At 55.5% G+C, this 18,763-nt stretch overlaps 1 protein-coding gene and 1 long non-coding RNA gene across 2 annotated transcripts in view; one reads left to right on the forward strand and one right to left on the reverse strand.

Annotated features, from left to right (window-relative positions):
• Positions 1 to 6,283: 6,283 nt before the first annotated feature.
• LOC149123329 (uncharacterized) lies at positions 6,284 to 12,186 on the reverse strand. The gene is made up of 2 exons (XR_016215788.1): positions 11,770 to 12,186; positions 6,284 to 10,969 (listed from the first exon to the last, which is right to left on the reverse strand). It is a non-coding gene; the product is annotated as an uncharacterized LOC149123329 (long non-coding RNA).
• Positions 12,187 to 12,323: 137 nt separating this feature from the next.
• B4GALT5 (beta-1,4-galactosyltransferase 5) overlaps positions 12,324 to 18,763 on the forward strand; it is a 79,386-nt gene continuing 72,946 nt past the window's right edge. The window contains exon 1 of the mRNA XM_070051709.2: positions 12,324 to 12,608. Within this exon, the coding sequence (XP_069907810.1) occupies positions 12,368 to 12,608 (241 nt within the window). The 5' untranslated portion in view covers positions 12,324 to 12,367. The remainder of the gene's footprint in view (positions 12,609 to 18,763) is intronic.

Genomic DNA, 18,763 nt, shown 5'->3' on the forward strand with positions numbered 1-18,763 from the left:
TGGAGCCTTCTGTGGCCATGAATTTCCATCTCTCTTGAGCATCTACAAGGAGCGGGATGGTGATTCTTCGAGTTTATTACCTGTTGAGCATTGCTAAGAGTTTTTTTCCAAAGTGGCTGCACAGTTTCCTATTTCGCATGAACAGTGCCTGAGGGGTCCCATTCCAGGCCACCTTTAGTACGTTTTGTGTTTTGTGATTCAGCTACCTGGCTGTATTGGCATACAGACCTCCAGAAAAAGGCCAAGATAGGAGGAGGTAGTGGGAAGGGGTGGGATTGACGAGGATGGCCAGTGAGCGACCACGTGGGGCCGTGCAGGCCTCCGTGGGGTGTGGAGCTTTGTTGTGACCTCAGTGGAAGCCTTCAGAGCAGAATCTGCGTGTGCGAGTGCACGCGTGTGTTCTCACTGCTTTCGTACTGAATCCGTAAGTGGGTGATAATTCGTGGGCCCCTCCCTCTGCGATGGGCAACTTCTGTTCTAGTTTCTGATCCTTAAGAATCTCTAAGCATCATCAGCAAACGCAGACACTGAGTCTTGTTTCCTGCTGTTTTGCACGGACGGCAGGTGCTATCGCACTTGCTTTTGAACCTAGCAGTGTATCTTAGAGGCTTTCTCTGCTTCAAGAGAGTCAACGCTTTTTTTTTTTATAAGCTGCTGCGTAGTATCTACTGCCTCTAATGGATGATGGCATTGTTTTCCATTTTTTATCTTTTACTGTTTATTACAAACTACACTTTTTTTTAAATTTATTTGACAGAGTTAGACAGTGATAGAGAGAGAGAGAGAGAGAGAGATCTTCCTTCCATTGGTTCACCCCCCAAATGGCTGCCACGGCCGGAGCTACGCCAATCTGAAGCCAGGAGCCAGGTACTTCTTCCTGCAAACCACCCTTTCAATACATAATTTTTACCAATATCATCTTAACGTATATACAGGCTTACTGTAGGATGAATTCCCAGATGCAGAGTTGCTGGGTTGAGAGCGTACATGCACTTGTCGTTTTGAGAGTTTGCCAAAGGCCCTGCAGTGAGGTGGGGCCAATGGCCTCCCCCGCCCCCAGGAATCCTGAAGGTGCTGATCCCCTGCACCCCCCCGCCCCCCCGCCGGGGTGCTTGATCCCTGCCAGTGTGGCAGATGGAACCTGGCTGTCCCATCTTTGCATTTGCATTTCGTAGGCTGAGAGAGGCTAGGTTTACAGCATCTGCACTTCCTTTTCTCTAAGCTGCCTGTTTGCAACCTTTGTCCATTTTTCTTACATCTCCAAGCAGCGCCTGGCGGTGCTAATCTCTCCCTGTGGGAAGCAGGTGTTTGCCCAGCAGTGAAGATGCCCACATCCTGCGTCCCAGAACCTGGGTCGATACTGAGCTCCACTCCTGACTCCAGCTTCCTGCTAAGTTGATTCTGGGAGGCAGCGGTGATGGCTCAGGTAGTGGGGTCCCTGCCACCCATGAGGGAGACCCTGACTGGGCTCTGGTCTCGTGGCTTTGGCCTGGACATTTGGGGAGTGAACCTTCAGATGGGTCATCTCCCTCCACCTTTGCCTTTCAAATAAATAAAAAATAAAGAAATAAAAATGAGGGGTGGGGGGCTGGCGCTGTGGTGTAGTGGGTAAAGCCGCCGCCTGCAGTGCTGGCATCCCATATGGGCGCCGGTTCAAGTCCTGGCTGCTCCACTTCTGACCCAGCTCTCTGCTGTGGCCTGGGAAAGCAGTAGAAGATGCCCCAAGTCCTTGAGCCCCTGCACTCACAGAAACTCCTGGCTCCTGGCTTTGGATTGGCACAGCTCTGGCCATTGTGGCCAACTGGGGAGTGAACCAGCAGATGGAAGATCTCTCTCTCTCTCTCTCTCTTTCTCTCTGCCTCTCCTCTCTCTGTGTAAATCTGCCTTTCAAATAAAAATAAATAAATAAATAAAAGACAGAAAAATGAATTTTAAAAATTCTGTCTAGTCAATATATTAATCCTTTCCTTTTAAGTTTGTGCTTTTGTGCCTGGTGTAAGAAATTCCCTCCTCTCTGACATCGTACAGATACTCTTCCGTATTTTCTTTCTTTTAATCATCTGAGAGTTTTCAGGAAAAAAATTTTAATCTAAAATAATGCCAAAGAAGACTGTGAGAGGCTCTTCTGCTCCTTGAAGGGGGATTTGAATTTTAAAAAATTGAGAGGAGATGGCTCTATGGCACAGGGTAAGCCTTCACCTGCAGTGCTGGCATCCCATATGGGCACCGGCTCAAGTCCCGGCTGCTTCTCTTCTGATCCAGCTCTCTGCTAATGCACCTGGGAAAGCAGTAGAAGGTGACCCAAGTACTTGGCCCCTGAGTCCACATGGGAGACCTGGAGGAAGCTCCTGGCTCCTGGCTTCTGCTTGGCCCAACCCCAACCGTTTTTGGACCATTTAGGGAGTGAACCAGTGGATGGAAGATCAATCTCTCTCCCTCCCTCTCTCTGTCTCCCTCCCTCCCTCTCTCTTTCTCTCTCTCTCAACATGCTGCCCTCAAATGTGCCTCTTTGACATGTAGAGTGTTTGAGCTAAAGTCTGTTGAGAGCCAGGAGAAATGTTCTCAATTCATGTTCAAAGTGAAATTTTTCATTTGTAAAAGGCTTGCACAATGCACATGTCATAAACTTCCGCTTGCTTTTCTTCTGTCAACCCATCTTTGGCAGGTCGAATTCACAGAGCCCCAGCTGAAGAACCTGAGGTGTGGGGAGGAAGAGGTGTTTTTTTTTTTTTTTCCTTCCCCTCCAGGCTCTCGGCCAAGGCCAGAATATTTGCTGTCATGTGGGGGTGATTGATTGTGGCTCGAGTACAAGATCCCAGACTCGGGCTTTCCCTCCCTGCCTTTGATCAGCATCCCTCACCCCTGCCTGTGACCCTGGGGCTCAGCTGTAGCCTGGGCTCCTCCCTCTGGCTGGCTCAAAGCCCTCCCCTGGGACCTGGAGGATGCCTGGGGTGGGGTGGGGGACGGAGGGAGGGGGAGGAGTAGAAACAGCTGTTGTTCCTTCCTGAGCCTGTGACTATATCTGATTCCATCAGACGCCTGCCACCACATCATGTCCGGGCTAATTGGCCTCCCCTGTGGCCGACAGGGATGGCTTCTCCTCTCGTTGGGGTGATATTTGCAGTCCTGCGCATCCCTTGAGGGTCAGATTTTCTCACCCAGAAGCGAAGAAGCTAAGCTCAGCCTTGGAGCGTCGGTAGTCTGCTCGGGGCTGAGCTGGAGCAGGGACCGCAGGCGTCCGGGACACAGGGGTCCTCAGACCTTCCCATAGGAACTTTCCAGACACTTCCTCTAGGTCTGGCCATTTTAGGATCCTCCTGGGTCCCTGACGTCATTACATTGAAGGCCTTTTCCACATCACTCCTGGTGGCCCACTACACCCTGTGAGATGGGCTCATCTAAGTCTAGAGGCGGTTGACCAGTTGGCCCAAGATTAGGTTTGGTAGGCATTTTAATTAAACATCCACCTATCTCAGTTTGGAAATTGCCTCTTATATTTTGGAGTCGATACTGGTTTCTAGGTCTCAAACATCTTTGGGTGCACTTGACACATTTGGGGGCTCTGGGCTCTGGCCTGCAGTGTCCACCGCTAAACCTGGCCAGGCCCCGGCTTCCCTTCGGCAGACCAGATTTCCCCAGCCCTCTTGAGCGCCTAGACTCCTAAGCGCTTGCTAAGCACCTTCCTGTCTTGAGGAACTGCTTCCAATCTCCCGCAGCACCCGGGGATATTTGCAGAGGCTCTTTGTCCTCATGCGGAATTGGAAAATGCTCTCTGGGTTCCTGCCTTTGTGTGAAATCTTGGGGTGCAATCAGAGCCCCCAAAGTACAACTAAGATCCTGGAGCATTTGCAGCATTCACATCTTGTGCATCCCGTCGTGGCCAGCGTGCAATCAAGAACTACTTAGGGGCCGGCGCCGCGGCTCACTAGGCTAATCCTCCGCCTTGCGGCGCCGGCACACCAGGTTCTAGTTCCGGTCGGGGCGCCGGATTCTGTCCCGGTTGCCCCTCTTCCAGGCCAGCTCCCTGCTGTGGCCCGGGAGTGCAGTGGAGGATGGCCCAGGTGCTTGGGCCCTGCACCCCATGGGAGACCAGGATAAGCACCTGGCTCCTGCCATTGGATCAGAGCAATGCGCCGGCCATTAGAGGGTGAACCAATGGAAAAAGGAAGACCTTTCTCTCTGTCTCTCTCTCTCTCTCACTGTCCACTCTGCCTGTCAAAAAGGTAGGAAGGAAGGAAGGAAGGAAGGAAGGAAGGAAGGAAGGAAGGAAGGAAGGAAGGAAGGAAGGAAGGAAGGAAGGGAATACTTTAAAAAAAAAAAAAAGAACTACTTAGAGAACCCTCTCCTGTCCGTGGGGTCACTAGCTGCAGGCGGAACTCCCGGCATTCATGGTGGAATGTACAGAGCAGAGCACCCCTTCTGGGTGGAGAATCGCTGTCTCCAGTGAAGGAATCACTCACTGTGTGCCAAGGCCATGGTAAAAATCAAGGCAGGTCTGCTCGGCCCATTTCTGTCTGTAGAATTATGCAATCCTTAGAAGGCCCCCTCAGCGACATGTGGGTTAGTCCACTTTTTGTTACCATAACAAAATGCCTGGGGCAGGCAGCTTATTTCACCCACAGCTTTGGAGGCCGAAGGTCCAAACAGCGTGGTGCCTGGCAGATGGCGGGAGTCTGTGTAGGAGGCAGTGGTCAGTGACAAGGTAGGAAACAGGGTCTTGGTGGGCCAGGATCAGGCTTTTGTAACGACCCGCTCTTGCAGCAAGTCTCCGAGGTTCCGGAGGAAATACTTTAGTCCCTTCTGAGGGCGTCCCCTCCCCCACCGACCTGGGGCTCTCCCACTGGGCCCAACCTCTCAAAGGCCATCCCCCTTCCCCTGGGGACCAGGCTCCTGGCACAGGAACCTTTGGGGAGACAAACCCACTCAAACCATGGCAGTAAGAAGTGGCAAGATGCTGACAGGGCGCTTCCCGTGCACAGAACTTTGTGTTGCTAGAACAACTCTTCCTGCTGGTGCGTGGGGTCGTGACTCTTCTGGAAGAGCGTCCTTGCTTACGTGGAATCATGGAATGTTTCCAGATCCCCTTCTTGTGGCCTGAACTTCGTGTGGTTCGCAGAACCACTTGGGAGACCCGGAAGAAGCTCCTGGCTTCAGCCTGGCCCAGCCCTGACTGTTGTGGCCATTTAGGGAGTGAACCAGCAGACAGAAGATCGATCTCTCTCTCTGTAATCTGACTTTCAAATAAATAAAATAAATCTTTAAAAACTTTTCTTTCTCCAAACAAAGCAAAAGATCGAGCTTGCAGAGGGCAGTTACTCCTGGTGAAACTGACAAGACGAAGATTCACCTTCTAGAACCGGAACCAGTGACCCACAAACCCGGGGCCATGTCTGGCCGAGCTCCCGGCTTCACAGTCGGAGCTTTGCTGGACTGGAGAAACATACACTTCTTTCCATATTGCCCGTGGCTGCTTCTCGTCTACAACGGCAGAATTAAGTGGTTGCAACAGGTGCTGCATGGCTGCGAAACCCCAAATTCTGTCCCTTTATCAAAGAGGTTTGCTTATCCATGTTACAGTACCAAAAATATAGAAACATCTTATTTAATGTTTGGATTTGGGGTTTTTTGTTTGTTTGTTTTCTCACAGTTGGATTCGTAAATATTTCATTCATTCACTCATTCAACCAACATCTACTGAACACCTGCCATAGGCCAGGCGCTTATTTGGACACAGATGGTGCAAGACCAGAAGTCAGACAGTTCTGGCCATCGAGGACACATGAGCCCTGGTCCCAGCTTCCCATGGTTGATAAGGAAGTCCCTGTGTGTGACTCTGGACAAGTTCCTTTACCCTGGGGACCCCAGCGCCCTCGCCTATCACAGAGGACAAGCATGAGCACTTCCAGAGTAGAGAGGGCGCATGGCAGGTCGGGGGCGCCCGGATTTGTCGGCATCACTGCCTCTGGCTGGTCGGCCCATCCTGGAACTGTCACTGTCACCAGAGTACGGTGTTCTCACTGGCCAGGTTGGTTCCTATGGCAAGGCTGCAGGCAGAACCGGAGTCGGCAACCTCTCGGGCCACACAGATTGGGAGGAAGAGGAGAAAGAAAAACTGGGGCTGTGGCAGAAATCAGGTGAATGGAGACCAACTGGGCAGCAAAAACGTTCTAGAAAGACCTGGTTCCCAGGCAACATCTTCACCGTAGGCCCTTGAGCACCTAGGAACAGTGCCCATGCCTAGTTTGGTTCTTTATGAGTATTCGTCGAATGAATCACTTCTTCATTTTATTTTTTAAATATTTATTTATTTGCCAGGTAGAGTGACTCAGAGAAAGGGAGACACACACGCACAGAGAAACAGAAAAAGTGAGAGCGAGAGCGAGAGAGAGCGAGAGAGAGATCTTCCATCCATTGGTTTGTTCACCAGATGCCTGCAACAGCTGGAGCCGGGAGCCTGGAACTCACCCAGGTGTCGCACATGGATCGCAGGGACATCATCGGTGGCTTCTGGTACATTAGCAGGGAGCTGGAACGGAAGTACAGGGTGCGGGCTTCCCGCGAGGCGGCCTCACCTGCTGTACCACAGTGCCTCCCCCAAGGGGCTTGTGCCCATCAGGCTGCAGTCTCTGGGAGCAGTCCTGTCCTGCGTGGGCCTTGCCATCCAGGAAGGGGAGGGCAGTGGGCAGAACGCAGACAACACCTCCGAGTCAGTCTCTTCCACGCCAAGACATGGACTTTCGCTAACCCTGCCACCGCAGTTCCTCGTGTCTTACTCCGGCTTCAGGGGGGCTGCCACCGGCAACTGTGGGTGCAGCAGGAAGTGGCCCCACTGCTGGGAGCCTAAACGGGGGAAACTCTCCTGGAGAACACTTTGGAAATCGCTGCACAGTGGATGCACCTCTCTCTGCTGCTCAGTAAGTCGCCTCTTGTGTGTCCGTGCTTGAAGAGACCCTGGCCTCTGGGCACAAGGATGCTGTCCCTGTGACCGCTGCTGCTACCTCCCAGAGCCCCGTGCTTGGTGCAGTCAGGTGACAGCCATTTCAGCTAAGCTCACAGGGTGGGAGGGGCGAAGTGGGACGGCCCGGGCCTTCAGCAGGGAAGGAAGACTGACTGCGGGCGGCTGGAACATCTCAAGGTTTGTCCTCTCGCCTCCGGCTTCATGTTGGCTGTCGGCTGGGACCGCAGTTGCTCAGAGCACACGCGCCTCTCCACGCCGTCCAAACTTCCTCACTGCCTGGTGGCCCCAGCCCCAAAGGTGAGCACCCCGTCACGTGCTCTGCAGTATCTCAGGGGCTGCACAGTGTCACCCCCGCTTCTTACCGGTCATAGCGATTCACAGCCCCACCGAGATTAAACGGGTGGGGAATTAGAAAAAGCTCTAGAAGAGCCTGGAGAGGAGAAACATTGTAGAAAACACATTCTGGGACTAGCGTGTGGGCAGTAGTGAAGGCGCTGCCTAGGGTGTCTGTGCCGAGTCCAAGCGCCCAGATTCGCGTCCTGGAGTCCGCTGCTGTGTACCCTGGGAGGCAGCAGGGACTGGCTCGAGTGGTTGGGGGCCTCGCCACCCGTGTGGGAGACCCGGATTGAGCGTCGGGCTTGCAGCTTCTGCCTGGTCCATTGCTGGCTGTTTCAGGCATTTGGGGAGTGAACCAGCAGATGGGCGATCTCACTGTCTGTCAGTCTCTGTTTCCCAAATAAAAAACATTTTCCTAAAAAGGAAAGAAAAGTGTGTCCTGCCCCAGATGCTCACTGCGGCTGTCTGAGCTGGTTCCCAGCTGTCACCCTAACTCCGTGTGTTTCAGAATTTAGAAACTCTTAGACTTTTGGGAGGTCATATGTTGCATTCACTGAATATTCTACAACAGCCCTTGAGAGGACTGGCTTGCCATGTATATTTCCTCAGTGGAACATACGAATATCTGCCTTCAAGAGAACAGAAGTTATAAATAACTTTCCATCTCTTCAGGTTTTGCTACTAAATAAGTTCCTGTCAGGTCAGGTCTTGCTGCAAAATAAATTATTTTAAAAAGCTGTTGGTTTTTAGGTTTTCTGGATTTTGCATTGTGGCTAAGGATCTATGGGCCAGTAAGAATAAAAAACTGAAAACAATGTAGACATCAGGAAAAGGGATTTTTAAAAGTATGGACTAGTTATCTGATGAAACACTAGACAGCAGCAAAAATGCATACACAGGAGCGGTGTGGATCATTACGGAAACAAAGAAGCAACGCGAAGAGAAAGCAAGTGGCGATCACGGGAGGGAGTGCCGCCTGAGATTAAGGAGGGAAAGTAAGTTGCAAGACGTTTCTGATCAGCCGGGACAGGCCAGGTTGTGCTGTAAGAAGGGATACCCGCTGTGTCTCAGCGGCTTGGAGCGAAGTTTTCTTTCTTGTTCACGCTACGTGTTCATCACCAGTCCGTGAGGCTGGAGAAGTTTCCTCCTCGTTCTGGAACTGAGTTTGTGTCCTGACTCCGCTCCTGCTTCCAGCTGCTGGCTCGTGTGTGCCTGAGGAGGCAGCAGGTGTAGTTGGGTCCTTGAGCTGGTGTGGCAGCTGCTCTGCCCAACATTGATGGTTCCTTGGTGGAGGGAAAAGAGGGCTGAAGGATGCGAGCTCTTAAAGCTGCTGATGGGGCCAGCGCTGTGGCGTAGCAGGTAAAGCTGCCGCCTCCAGTGCTGGCACCCCATATGGGCGCCGGTTCAAGTGCCGACTGCTGCACTTCCGATCCAGCTCTCTGCTGTGGCCTGGGAAGGCAGTGGAAGATGGCCCAAGTGCTTGGGCCCCTGCATCCACATGGGAGACCCGGAAGAAGCTCCTGGCTTTGGATCAGCGCAGCTCCAGCCATTGTGGCCATCTGGGAGAGTGAGCCAGTGGGTGGAAGATCTCTCTCTCTCTCTCTCTGCCTCTAACTCTGCCTTCAAATAAATAAATAAATTTAAAAAAAAAAAAAAAAAAAGCTGCTGGCAGGAGGCGATGCCTGTAGCTTCTGCTCCCAGCCTCAGTTAGGCCTGAAAGATGTTGATTAAACCCAGCTCAGCTGGGGACCACCAAGGTGAACCTCATGGTCAAGGTTCAGTCAACAGGATGTGCTGGCCCTGGAAGCACTCGATGCCACGGCTCCTGGGACCTGGCAGGCAGTCACACACTTGCCTCTGGGCGTTTCGGCTGGGGCCGGCGCTGCTCTGCGATGCTATCTTGCCACTGATGATTACTGTTTATGGATCGCACAACAGCTTCCTCCAGCAGAGGTTGAGGGGTGAGCCAGGCTCGGGTGTTACAGGGATTTTTAACTTCAGGCTGCGCATTCCGTGTTTGATCTGGCCCAGCCCCTGACATCTGTCCAGGCGCCTCCCTTTCTTCAGGCCCCGCTGCCCCTGCACTAAAACCGCCAAGGGCCCCGTATGCTACACAGACACGATCTGGAATCCTGGCGGCGGCCCAGGAAGGAGGCCCTATCTGATCTCCACTTCCCAGATGTGCAAGCAGAGGTCAGAGGGGTGAAGGGACAGGTGCAGACGACGGGGCAGGGCACGGAGGTGCAGGTCTAGTGGCCACCAGCTCTGTCTGACTCCAGGCTGCCGCAGAGCCACCACGTCAGCCCCTCCAGTGTCACCCTCACCTCTTCTTTTTCTTTGCAGGGACCCGCGGCTCCAGCCAGTCAGGCCTCCACGCACTGCCCCTTGAGCAGAGGCGTCTCCCATCCAAGTCCTAACCAGGCCAGACCTGCTTAGCTTCCGAGATCAGACGAGACTGGGCACGTTCAGGGTGGTGTGGCCGTAGACAAGTGTCTCAGAATCTCTACAGAACCATCTAGAATTTCCCAGAGGGCTTTCCCACAGGCAGCCTGCTCACGCTGTCCCCCGGTTACTCACCTTCCTGCCCATTTAGTCACCTCTGCCCCAGCCTTGCCCAGCACCTGTTCACTGCGCACCTGCTATTCTGTCCACACTCCTGCTGCAATTATTGAGCACCTCCTGTTGCTGTGCCACCTACGAGGACGCGGCAGGGAAGGAAGCTACGTCTCTGCCCTTGTGAGACAAATCTTCTGACACATGGGACAAAAATGGACACACGAACACGGGCCTGTGCCCAGGATCCGGGAGACGGAGGAGCAATGGAGGAAAACAGAGCTGGGTGGGGGAGGGGGGGGGTGCTGGGGCGGGAGGGGAGCTGCCGCGGAGGAAATGACATTGGAGGCGCAGAACGTGGTGGGCGTGGTGAGCTGGGGACCTGAAAGGCCAATGGACGGATGAATGCTTGAGAGAGTTCGAGACTTAACGTGGAGATGCAAAAGGAATAGGGAGGGAGGACTTGGAGATAGGGACTCCCAGCATCCTCCAGGGCTGGGCCATGTGGAGGTGGGAGCCTGGAACTCCATCCGGGTCTCCCACACGGGTGCAGGGGCCCAAGCCATCTTCTACTGCTTTCCCAGGCCACAGCAGAGAGCTGGATTGGAAGTGGAGCAGCCAGGACTCGAACTAGCACTGCACATGAGATGTTGGCCTTGCTACTGGTGGCTTAACCTAGCCGGCCATAACTTTTGCAGTGTTCTTGCAACTTCTCTGTATGACAGAAAATGCCTCCTAAACATGGGCTGGGAGAGGCCGCTATGTGAGCTTGACAAAAGGTATTTGCGAGGCTGATGATTCCAGCTGCTTTGGGGTTTCTGGTCAGGGCCTCCCTGCACTCTCACCCGGTCCGCTGCACCACACCCCTGTGGAGAGGCAGCATTGGGCCCATTTCACAGGTGAGGACAGGTGAGTGATCTACCTGAGGTGGCACAGCCGGGGGATACCACGCCGAGGTTTGAACCCACAACCACCTGTGTCAAAGCCCGTCTCGCTTGATGTGTTGCTCTAGCCTCTTCTCTTCCACACCCCATTTCCAGGGGTGTTGGGTCCGTGAGAGCCACGGGCATTCACCGTGTGTCACCCGGATCCTCACAATGCCTGATACAGTCGTTAGTGGTGCTGAGGAACAGAGAGGTTAGGTAACTTGCCTGAGGTCACACAGCTAAGAAAGCAAGAGTTGGGAGTTGGAGAGCCTGGGCAGTCGGGCTCTAGGGCCTCCTGGTCAAAGAAGCACCGTAAAAAAAAAAGTACAAATCGCTTGAGGGACACAAAGCAGGGCCCTGGAACCCCTGCAACGTCCTCTCCCCTCCACACCACGCTGTAATTCCAAGACAGCGCACGGGTTCTAGGTGTGTCTGCGAGGGGGGCCCTGCCTCCCCAGCTTAGCTGGCTGCTGGCTCCTCCAGCTGCTGCCCTGGAAGTCAGGGTTCACGGCCTCGGGGGCCCCACAGACCGCGGCTGCTCTCCAAGCACTGCTTTGGATATGGCCCGGGGTGGTCTAGGGGGGTGGGGAACACCAGCTGGCCTGCAGGAAGGAATGGGGAATACCAGACAGGAGGCCAGCTCCCGCCGCGGCCCCTACTGCCAGGCCGGCGGGAACCGCTGCTCCCTGCCGAATCTCACCACAGCAAGGGTGGGCACCCAGGGCTCAGGGCAGCCTGGGGTCGCTCGGCACAGATTTCCACACGGGTGTCAGGGACTGTTGGGTGGGAGGTGCACCCTGCCTGGGGCTGCAGCTCACCCCCACCTCTGCCTGCTGCACCGACTGCATCCGCCCCGGCCTTGCGCACAACCTGGGGACAGCTCAGACCTCTTCCCACCTCCGGGCTTCTGCACCTGCCGTTCCCCTCGGGAGTGGGAGGGACCCGGCCGCCCCGGGAGCCGCGGGCCCTTCCTCGGCCTTCGGAGTCTCAGCTCACCGAAGCCGTCCAGCGGCGGGGCCCTGCTTGGCCGCTCTGGCCACGCTCCTGGCCGCGACTAGCACCTGACACAATTAACCGACTGGGTTCTTGCTCGCTCCTTCCCCGCGAACGCGAGCGCCAAGAGGGCAGAGGCTTTGTCTCCTAGCGCATCCCCAGCTCCAGCAACCCTGCCCGGCGTTGAGTCCGCCCACGGCGCAGGGGATGGGCGGGCGCGCACACCAGGCCGAGCCCCCAGCCCCGCCGTTTCCGTTCTTCTGCCGCAGTGAGCAGACGCGGCTCAGACTTTGCAGACGGCCCCTGGGCCCCCGCGAGGGGCACGCCGGAGCGCCGCGCCGACCGGCACTTGAGAGACGCTCCCCGGGAGCCGGGGCGGTGGCCGCGCGCAGGCACAGGGGGCGTCGCCATTTGGCGGCACTCCCCGCGCTCCGCCCCGCCGCGCCCGCGGGGGTCGGCGCGCAGCGCGCGGACGCGGGTCTTTTGCGACGGTGCCCGGCGGCGCAGGCCCCGCCCCCGCCGGGCCCCGCCCCGCGCGCCCCTGCCCGCCCCGCCCCCGCCGCTGCGCCCGCTCGGGGCCGCTCCGGCCCCCGCCCGCTTCATGTGGCCCGGCCCGCGGCGGCCGGCGGCTGGGAGCGGCGAGGCGGCGGCGAGCGGCGGCCCGCGAGGCCCGGGAGGCGGCGGGAGCAGGCCCGGCCCGGCCCTGGAGCGGCTGCCCGGCCGCAGCATGCGCGCCCGCCGGGGGCTGCTGCGGCTGCCGCGCCGCTCGCTGCTCGCCGCGCTCTTCTTCTTCTCGCTGTCGTCCTCGCTGCTCTACTTCGTCTATGTGGCGCCCGGCATAGGTAGGGACGGGGGCCCGGGACCCCAGCGGGAGCCCCCCGCCCCGCCCTGGGCGGCCCCGGCCCTGCGGAGATACCCCCCCCCCCCCAGCCCGGAGGCCGCCGAGCGTGGCCCGTGGGAGGCTGCGGGCAGCCCCCGCGCGGCCGCCAGACGTTCCCGCCCCCTGCACCCCGAGGGCACCCGGACCCCCGCAGCCCGGACCCTCCGGGAGCCGCCCCCCCCCCCCCGTTTCCCGCTCTTCCCGCTCCTCGGCGGAGAACTCCCGCGTCTCCTCCCCCGGGGTCTCCCGCGTTCCCCGCCCCCGCCGAGCCCCTGCGCGCGGTCCCCCTCCCCTTCCCCTGCAGCCCGAGCCCCCCCCCCCCCCCGTCCCCCGCTGCCCGCGCGCGTCCACTCCAGCTTCTCGCCGGCAGGTGGCCGGGTGGCACCCCTTTCCCGTGACGGAGGCCCCCTCACCCGCTCTCCGACGCCCCGCGCCCCCGCCGCCCCTCAAGGGCACCCCTGGTCCGCCCCGCCCCTGCCTCCCAGCCCCCCGGGCGCAGCCGCGGCTTCCTCCCGGTGGGGGACCCTTCCTTCCTCCTCCTCTTGCCGGGCCCGAGGGTAGGGGGTGGCAGCTCGGCCCTGGGTAGCGGCGGCTCCGGGGACGGAGGGGAAGTTTGGCCCCGGAGGAGGGACCGTGACCCGGGCCTTGGGAAGGGAACTGGTTCCTCCCCAGGGCTTCGCTGGAAAGGCGGCCGCGGGAGCACCCGAATGCTCCACCCAGTCTCCCCCTGTTTGAGGTCCTGAGACCACGAAGCAGGCATTTGGGACGCGGAGAGATGGGAAGAAGTGACAGGCCGAGGGCTGAAGGCAGAGGACGTCTAGGTCAGACTTGAATTCCAGGTGGTGCCCTCTATGACCTTGGACAGGTTACCAAGCCTCAGCTTTCCCTCTCTGCAAAATGGGCGTGCGACTCCCAGCCTCAGGTTGTGAGGATGGAGGGAGAGTGATGCCCACTGGCGCTGATACCTGATGCATAGAGTTTTCAGGAAGTGACAGCTGTTAGGCGCGGGGGGAGAAGGGAATCCACGACGGGTCTGACATCACCAGGGGGCCCACAGAGGAAGCCTCGCGGGCGGGCAGGGAGGGGGATGCTGCCCTGGCCGCTCTGGGTGGTTTGGTACCGTGGTAATCACCGGGTTTCTGTTGCCCGTCAACACTGAACTAGCTGAACGGAGAAGTTTCCGGACAGCCGGACGTTTCTGTAAGCACATTTCCCTGATGGTTGACGCGGACGTTGGGTGCTGTGCCGGGGTCGCGGGAGGTGGAGCAGGCAGCCTCGGGCTGCCCGAAGTTTCCAGTGTCCCAGGGGAAAGCCCTGGGGCGTGGCCTGCTGGCTTTGGTGAGTAGGTGCTGGAAGGTTAGCAATTGTGGCAGACCAAGAATAGATTGCTAATTAGTGGAATTAATTGAGAAGAGTCCATTAACATAACAGATATTAGACTGGGTGTGGAAGGATGGGTTGGACCTCCCTGCTGCCTGGAGCTGTCACCCCACATTTCTCTGGTAGGTTTGCAGGTCGGGGGAGCCCCTCGTGGAAGGCGGGGTTTTACTTCCCTGTATCACTGAGAGCTGAGACACACGCTGTGTGGTTTCATTTTCGTTAGCATCTCGCTGGGTGGAAGCCTTCTAAAGGGCACACCTGCTTGGGATTCGAATTCTGTTCTGGCAACGGGGAGCCTTCAAAAAGATGTGGAACCATCTCAGGGATCCCACAGCTAGGGTTGCGTTGAGCTCTGGGGCAGTTGACTTAGCCAGTTTAATTTTTCAAGTGTCTGGCTTTGGACTGGTCTTCCCCAAAGACTAGAGCCATCTCAAGACGAGTGAGGTTCTCCGTGGCTTGGCGTGTGAAGACCTTGAAATGAGTTGAGAAAACAGTAGCAGGTGAACCGTATGAAATTTCCGCTATCGTAGGTCAGAAGCGGTTGTACATGGAGGCTTTCCTAGGGTTCAGTCTGCCATCTCCAAATAGTGACAGGTGTGCTCCCGGCACGGTGGGAAGTGTTGGGCTCGTGTTTCCTTCCAGGTTTAATATTTTCCACGCCTGGCTTTTGATTGCTTTGTATGTCCTGTGGCCACGTTGTTTTCAGGAGCTAAGAGAAATCATCGCTCCTAGAGTGTATTACAGCTGTATTCAGAAATAGGTAGACTGGCATTCGAAATAAGAGAAAAATCGTGATTGGATACCCATTTGGTTATGCTGCCCATAACACACGGGAGATTTCTACCTAGATAACCCCACAAATCTGCGTTCAGGGGTGCTCAAGGTAGCCTCCCCCATCAAATTAGTAAGCCTTTGTCTTTAGGCTCCCAAAGCAACTTATCTTTTCATTCTGTTTTTCCTTGAACTGTTGAAGTAGGCTTGTATAAACACGGCACATGTTGAGCTTAGCCATTGACCTCGTATCTTGAGAGCTAATGCTGGATCTTCATGGTGGTGGCCTGTCATCCGAGGGAACTGCTCCTGGACCCGAGGCTCATCTGTGAGGTGGGGATCACGGCACCGCCTGACCTAGGAGAGTGTGTTGTGTTTGCAATGAACACAGGATGCACTTTGCTGCTGGGATCTCGCCATCCCCACACTTACTGTTTTAGATACGGCTGGGGACAGGTGTCTGCCCTAGGAGTAGAGTTGCCGCTTGTGGTGCCTGAATCCCACATCGGAGTGCCCTGGTTTCAGTCCCACACTGCTCCCATCCCAGCTGCCTGCGAATGTGCACCCTGAGAGGTAGTGGCAATGACTCAAGTCGTGGGGTCGCTGTCTCCTGTGGGAGACCCGGACTGAGTCCTTGTTCCTGGCTTCTGTCCGGCCCAGCCCAGGCTGTGGCAGACATTTGGGGGAATGAACCAGTGGATGTCTGTCTGTCTCTCCAATAAATAAAAGAAAATAAAAGTATGGCTGCATTGGGTGTTATGTTTTAGTCATTAATTCAGAAGTAGTGTTTAATCAGCAATTTAAAAGGGATGAAGAGGATGGGGTGGTGGGTTTGGAAAAGGAAGAGGGTGGTGACGGTGGGTGAAGCTCTGGCTGCCCTCTGGCCCCGCCCGTGTGACTCACCGAGTCACTTTGACCTGGGGTGTCCCTACGAAGGGCTCTGAAAGAACTTTGACCTTCTTTATGACCCTTTAACTTAAAAGAAATCTGAGAGCTCAGACTACTTACGATATTTCAGTCTGATCAGGTATTTTAAAAGATAACAGGTGAGCTATTTATAAATGCTTATGTGCACATGAAGTGCTGATTTGAAACATCGTAACTTTATGGTGCTATCATATGGCAAGGTTGTATAGCAGCGGCTGACCTTGGCCAATTGTTAAAAACAGCTGCCAGTTTTGAGACAGGTGTCTGTGTGCAGTTATGGCGATAGTTGATGCATTCGTGACTTCTTAGTGAAGTTCTGCCCTACCATTTAAATTAATTCCTCTTGCCCACTGTTTACTGAAAGAAGGAAATGAGGAGTGATTTTTCCATTTTGGCCTGCTTAGATGCAAGAGAAGTGATTCATGGTTGCCTCTTGGAAGGCTGGAGCCAATGAATTCTAATCCCGCCTGATTTGGCCAAACGACCTTGACAAGTCCCCTGCCTTTTCTGTTCTGAGACTTTCAGAAGACAAAGCTGTTTGAACAAAGTGGAACTGCATCTTAAACTTGTAGTGAGTTTTTAAAAAATTGGTTATACCTCAGTAAAGCTCGCGAGGTATGTGGGAAGGCGCGTTCTTTACAAATATTGGACCTAGGGTTTTAGAGGAGGTGCACATTTTATATAATCACCACAAGTGATTTTCAGATGTCCTCCCATCAGGAACAGTATGAAGGGGGCCAGCATTGTGGCACAGTGGGTTAAGTTCCCTCCTGCCACGGCTGCATTCCATTTGGGCGCTGGTTCAAGTCCCAGCTGATCCACTTACTATCAACTCCCTGCTAATGCACCTGGGCCCAGCTATTGTGGCCTCTGGGGAGTGAACCAGCGGGTGGAAGATCTCCCTCCCTCTGTCTCTGCCTCTCTCTTTCAAAAAAAAAAAAAAAAAAAAGTATGAAGGCAGCCACGGCCGCTGTGTGGTTCTTTCATGGGCGTGTCTTCTGCACACTTAGTGTCTGAGCTCTTCTTAGATTTATGTATTTGAAAGGCAGAGTCAGAGAGGGAGAGCTTCCATCCTCTGGTTCACTTCCCAAATGGCCACAACAGTTGGGGCCCAACTCTGCAGCTCCCACGCGAGTGTCAGGGTCCCATATTCCGCTGCTTTCCTGAGTGTGCTGCCAGGGAGCTGGGTCAGAAGTGGAGCAGCCAGGGCTGGAACTGGTGCTCATGTGGGATGCTGCTGGAGTTGCAGGAGGCGGCTTAAGCCACGGTGCCCAGTGCTGGCCCCGCATCTGAGCTTACATGGGAAGATGTGGGTTATTTCATTTTAGAAAATGAAAAAGACTCCTGTTAAAGATACCTTCTTTCTCTCCCCGCCCACCCACATTCTCTCTCCCGTATTTCCTCGAGCTTTGTGCATTCTCCTTAGAACGAATCCTTATTTGGAGAGCAGCAGGTTGAGGATTTAGAGCCGGACAGCACCGCGTGTGACAGACCTCGCCGGTGGTTTATGTCCTCTCTCGGCAGAGGTTTTGCTGTACTGGACGCAGAGTCTTGGGTTTGGAGTTGAACTTTATGTTTTCGTTGTGAAAATATGCTGGACCTGGACCATTTCTGGAAGCAGCTGTTCCAGCAGTATCAGTTACTGTGCTCGGACACGGATGCCCTAGCCAGGGGTGGCTCTGCTCCGATCCTGACATTCCGCCCCTGAGCTGGGCAGGCCAGTGGGAGCCTGGTGGGCCGGGACTCTTCAGCTCGTAGACAGCAGGAGTTGCAGAGCAGTGGGAGCCCGACTTGCTCAGTTCTGCAGGTTTTTAGGTCAAGGACAGTACATTGGGTACATGCAGCAAGCAAGGAGTGAGGGATGTCACGCTGGTGAGACCTGTCAAGGAAATAGGGACAAGTGGAGGTTGACCCCGCTCCAGGTAGAGGGGAAGCAGAAGCCAGCCATCGGGTTGTGTGTGGGCTTGGGCCGCAGAGGCAGGTCTGCGTGTCCCGCCAGTGATCACACGGCTCTTCAGGCCCTGGAATGAGCCGAATAACGGTCCTCACGCCTGCGCCCGTGGCGTGTGCTCTTGTAGAACTGGAGATTGGAGGGATTCACGTTCTGCAGGACTGTCATGCTACCGCCCTTGTGAGATCTTTGAATTCCAAGCTTTCGATGAATTCTTTCATTGTGTGTGATCCTATCAGCCCAGATTGAGTCATTGACTCATCTGAAGTTGAAAAATTAGGACACCCTCAGGCACGTAGCGCATCCCTACAAAGACGAGTTTGGTCACAAGATGCAGTTTGAGAAAAGTGAAAGTGTGTGGCCGCTCGCTGAATTGTGTGATACGGACCCTTCGTGGGAGGGTTTTAGATCCGGGAGAGGAATGTGTATTTGTTCAGCAAGTGTCTCTTGGGGAGACTTGGTCAGCTCACTGTTGGGTTTTGGGTAATCTACAGGTGACTAGGGCACATCCGTTCTGCCATTGTGGTGGGGAGGCTTTTATTCCATGGCAAGACATCCACGTGCAAGAGGATTCCAGGTGGTGCACCTGTTAGAGTTTGGCTGGTTGGGAAAAGCCCCATTGGAGAGAGACTATTTGGCTCAAGGGCCTGTCAATCACAGGTGGGGGCTGCTCAGCACTTGTGAAAGGGTGAGCATGGGCTGGGTTTTTGTGAGTGAGGGAAGTGGTGGGAGAGGAGTTCCGGAAGGTGAGGAGGGGTCAGGCAAAGGAGTTCCCAGCAGGCCCTGGGACACTTGGGTTGGAAGTCTGCAAGACCTTGGTTGAAACCAGCCCTGGCTGAGTGGGCACTGTTTTCAGTGTTCTTACGCATCAGATAGAAAACACTGCCTTTCTTGGGCTTGGTGGAGTTCAGTAGAATGTACAGATAGAAGGGCTTACAGCACAGAGCTCGATAGAAATTTCCACGTGGACAGAGCTCTCCTCTTGGTGTAATGCGAGTGTTGAGCTGAGGGTTAGAGGTGGGCTCCCGTCCAGCCGCACCAGCACTAGGGTAGGGGACTGTCCCTGCAGGTTGTGTGTCTGGGGACTG

The sequence above is a fragment of the Oryctolagus cuniculus genome, chromosome 11 (assembly GCF_051225735.1).
Source record: "Oryctolagus cuniculus isolate XC-2025 breed Fujian yellow rabbit chromosome 11, ASM5122573v1, whole genome shotgun sequence".
In the NCBI taxonomy this organism is placed as follows: Eukaryota; Metazoa; Chordata; class Mammalia; order Lagomorpha; family Leporidae; genus Oryctolagus; species Oryctolagus cuniculus.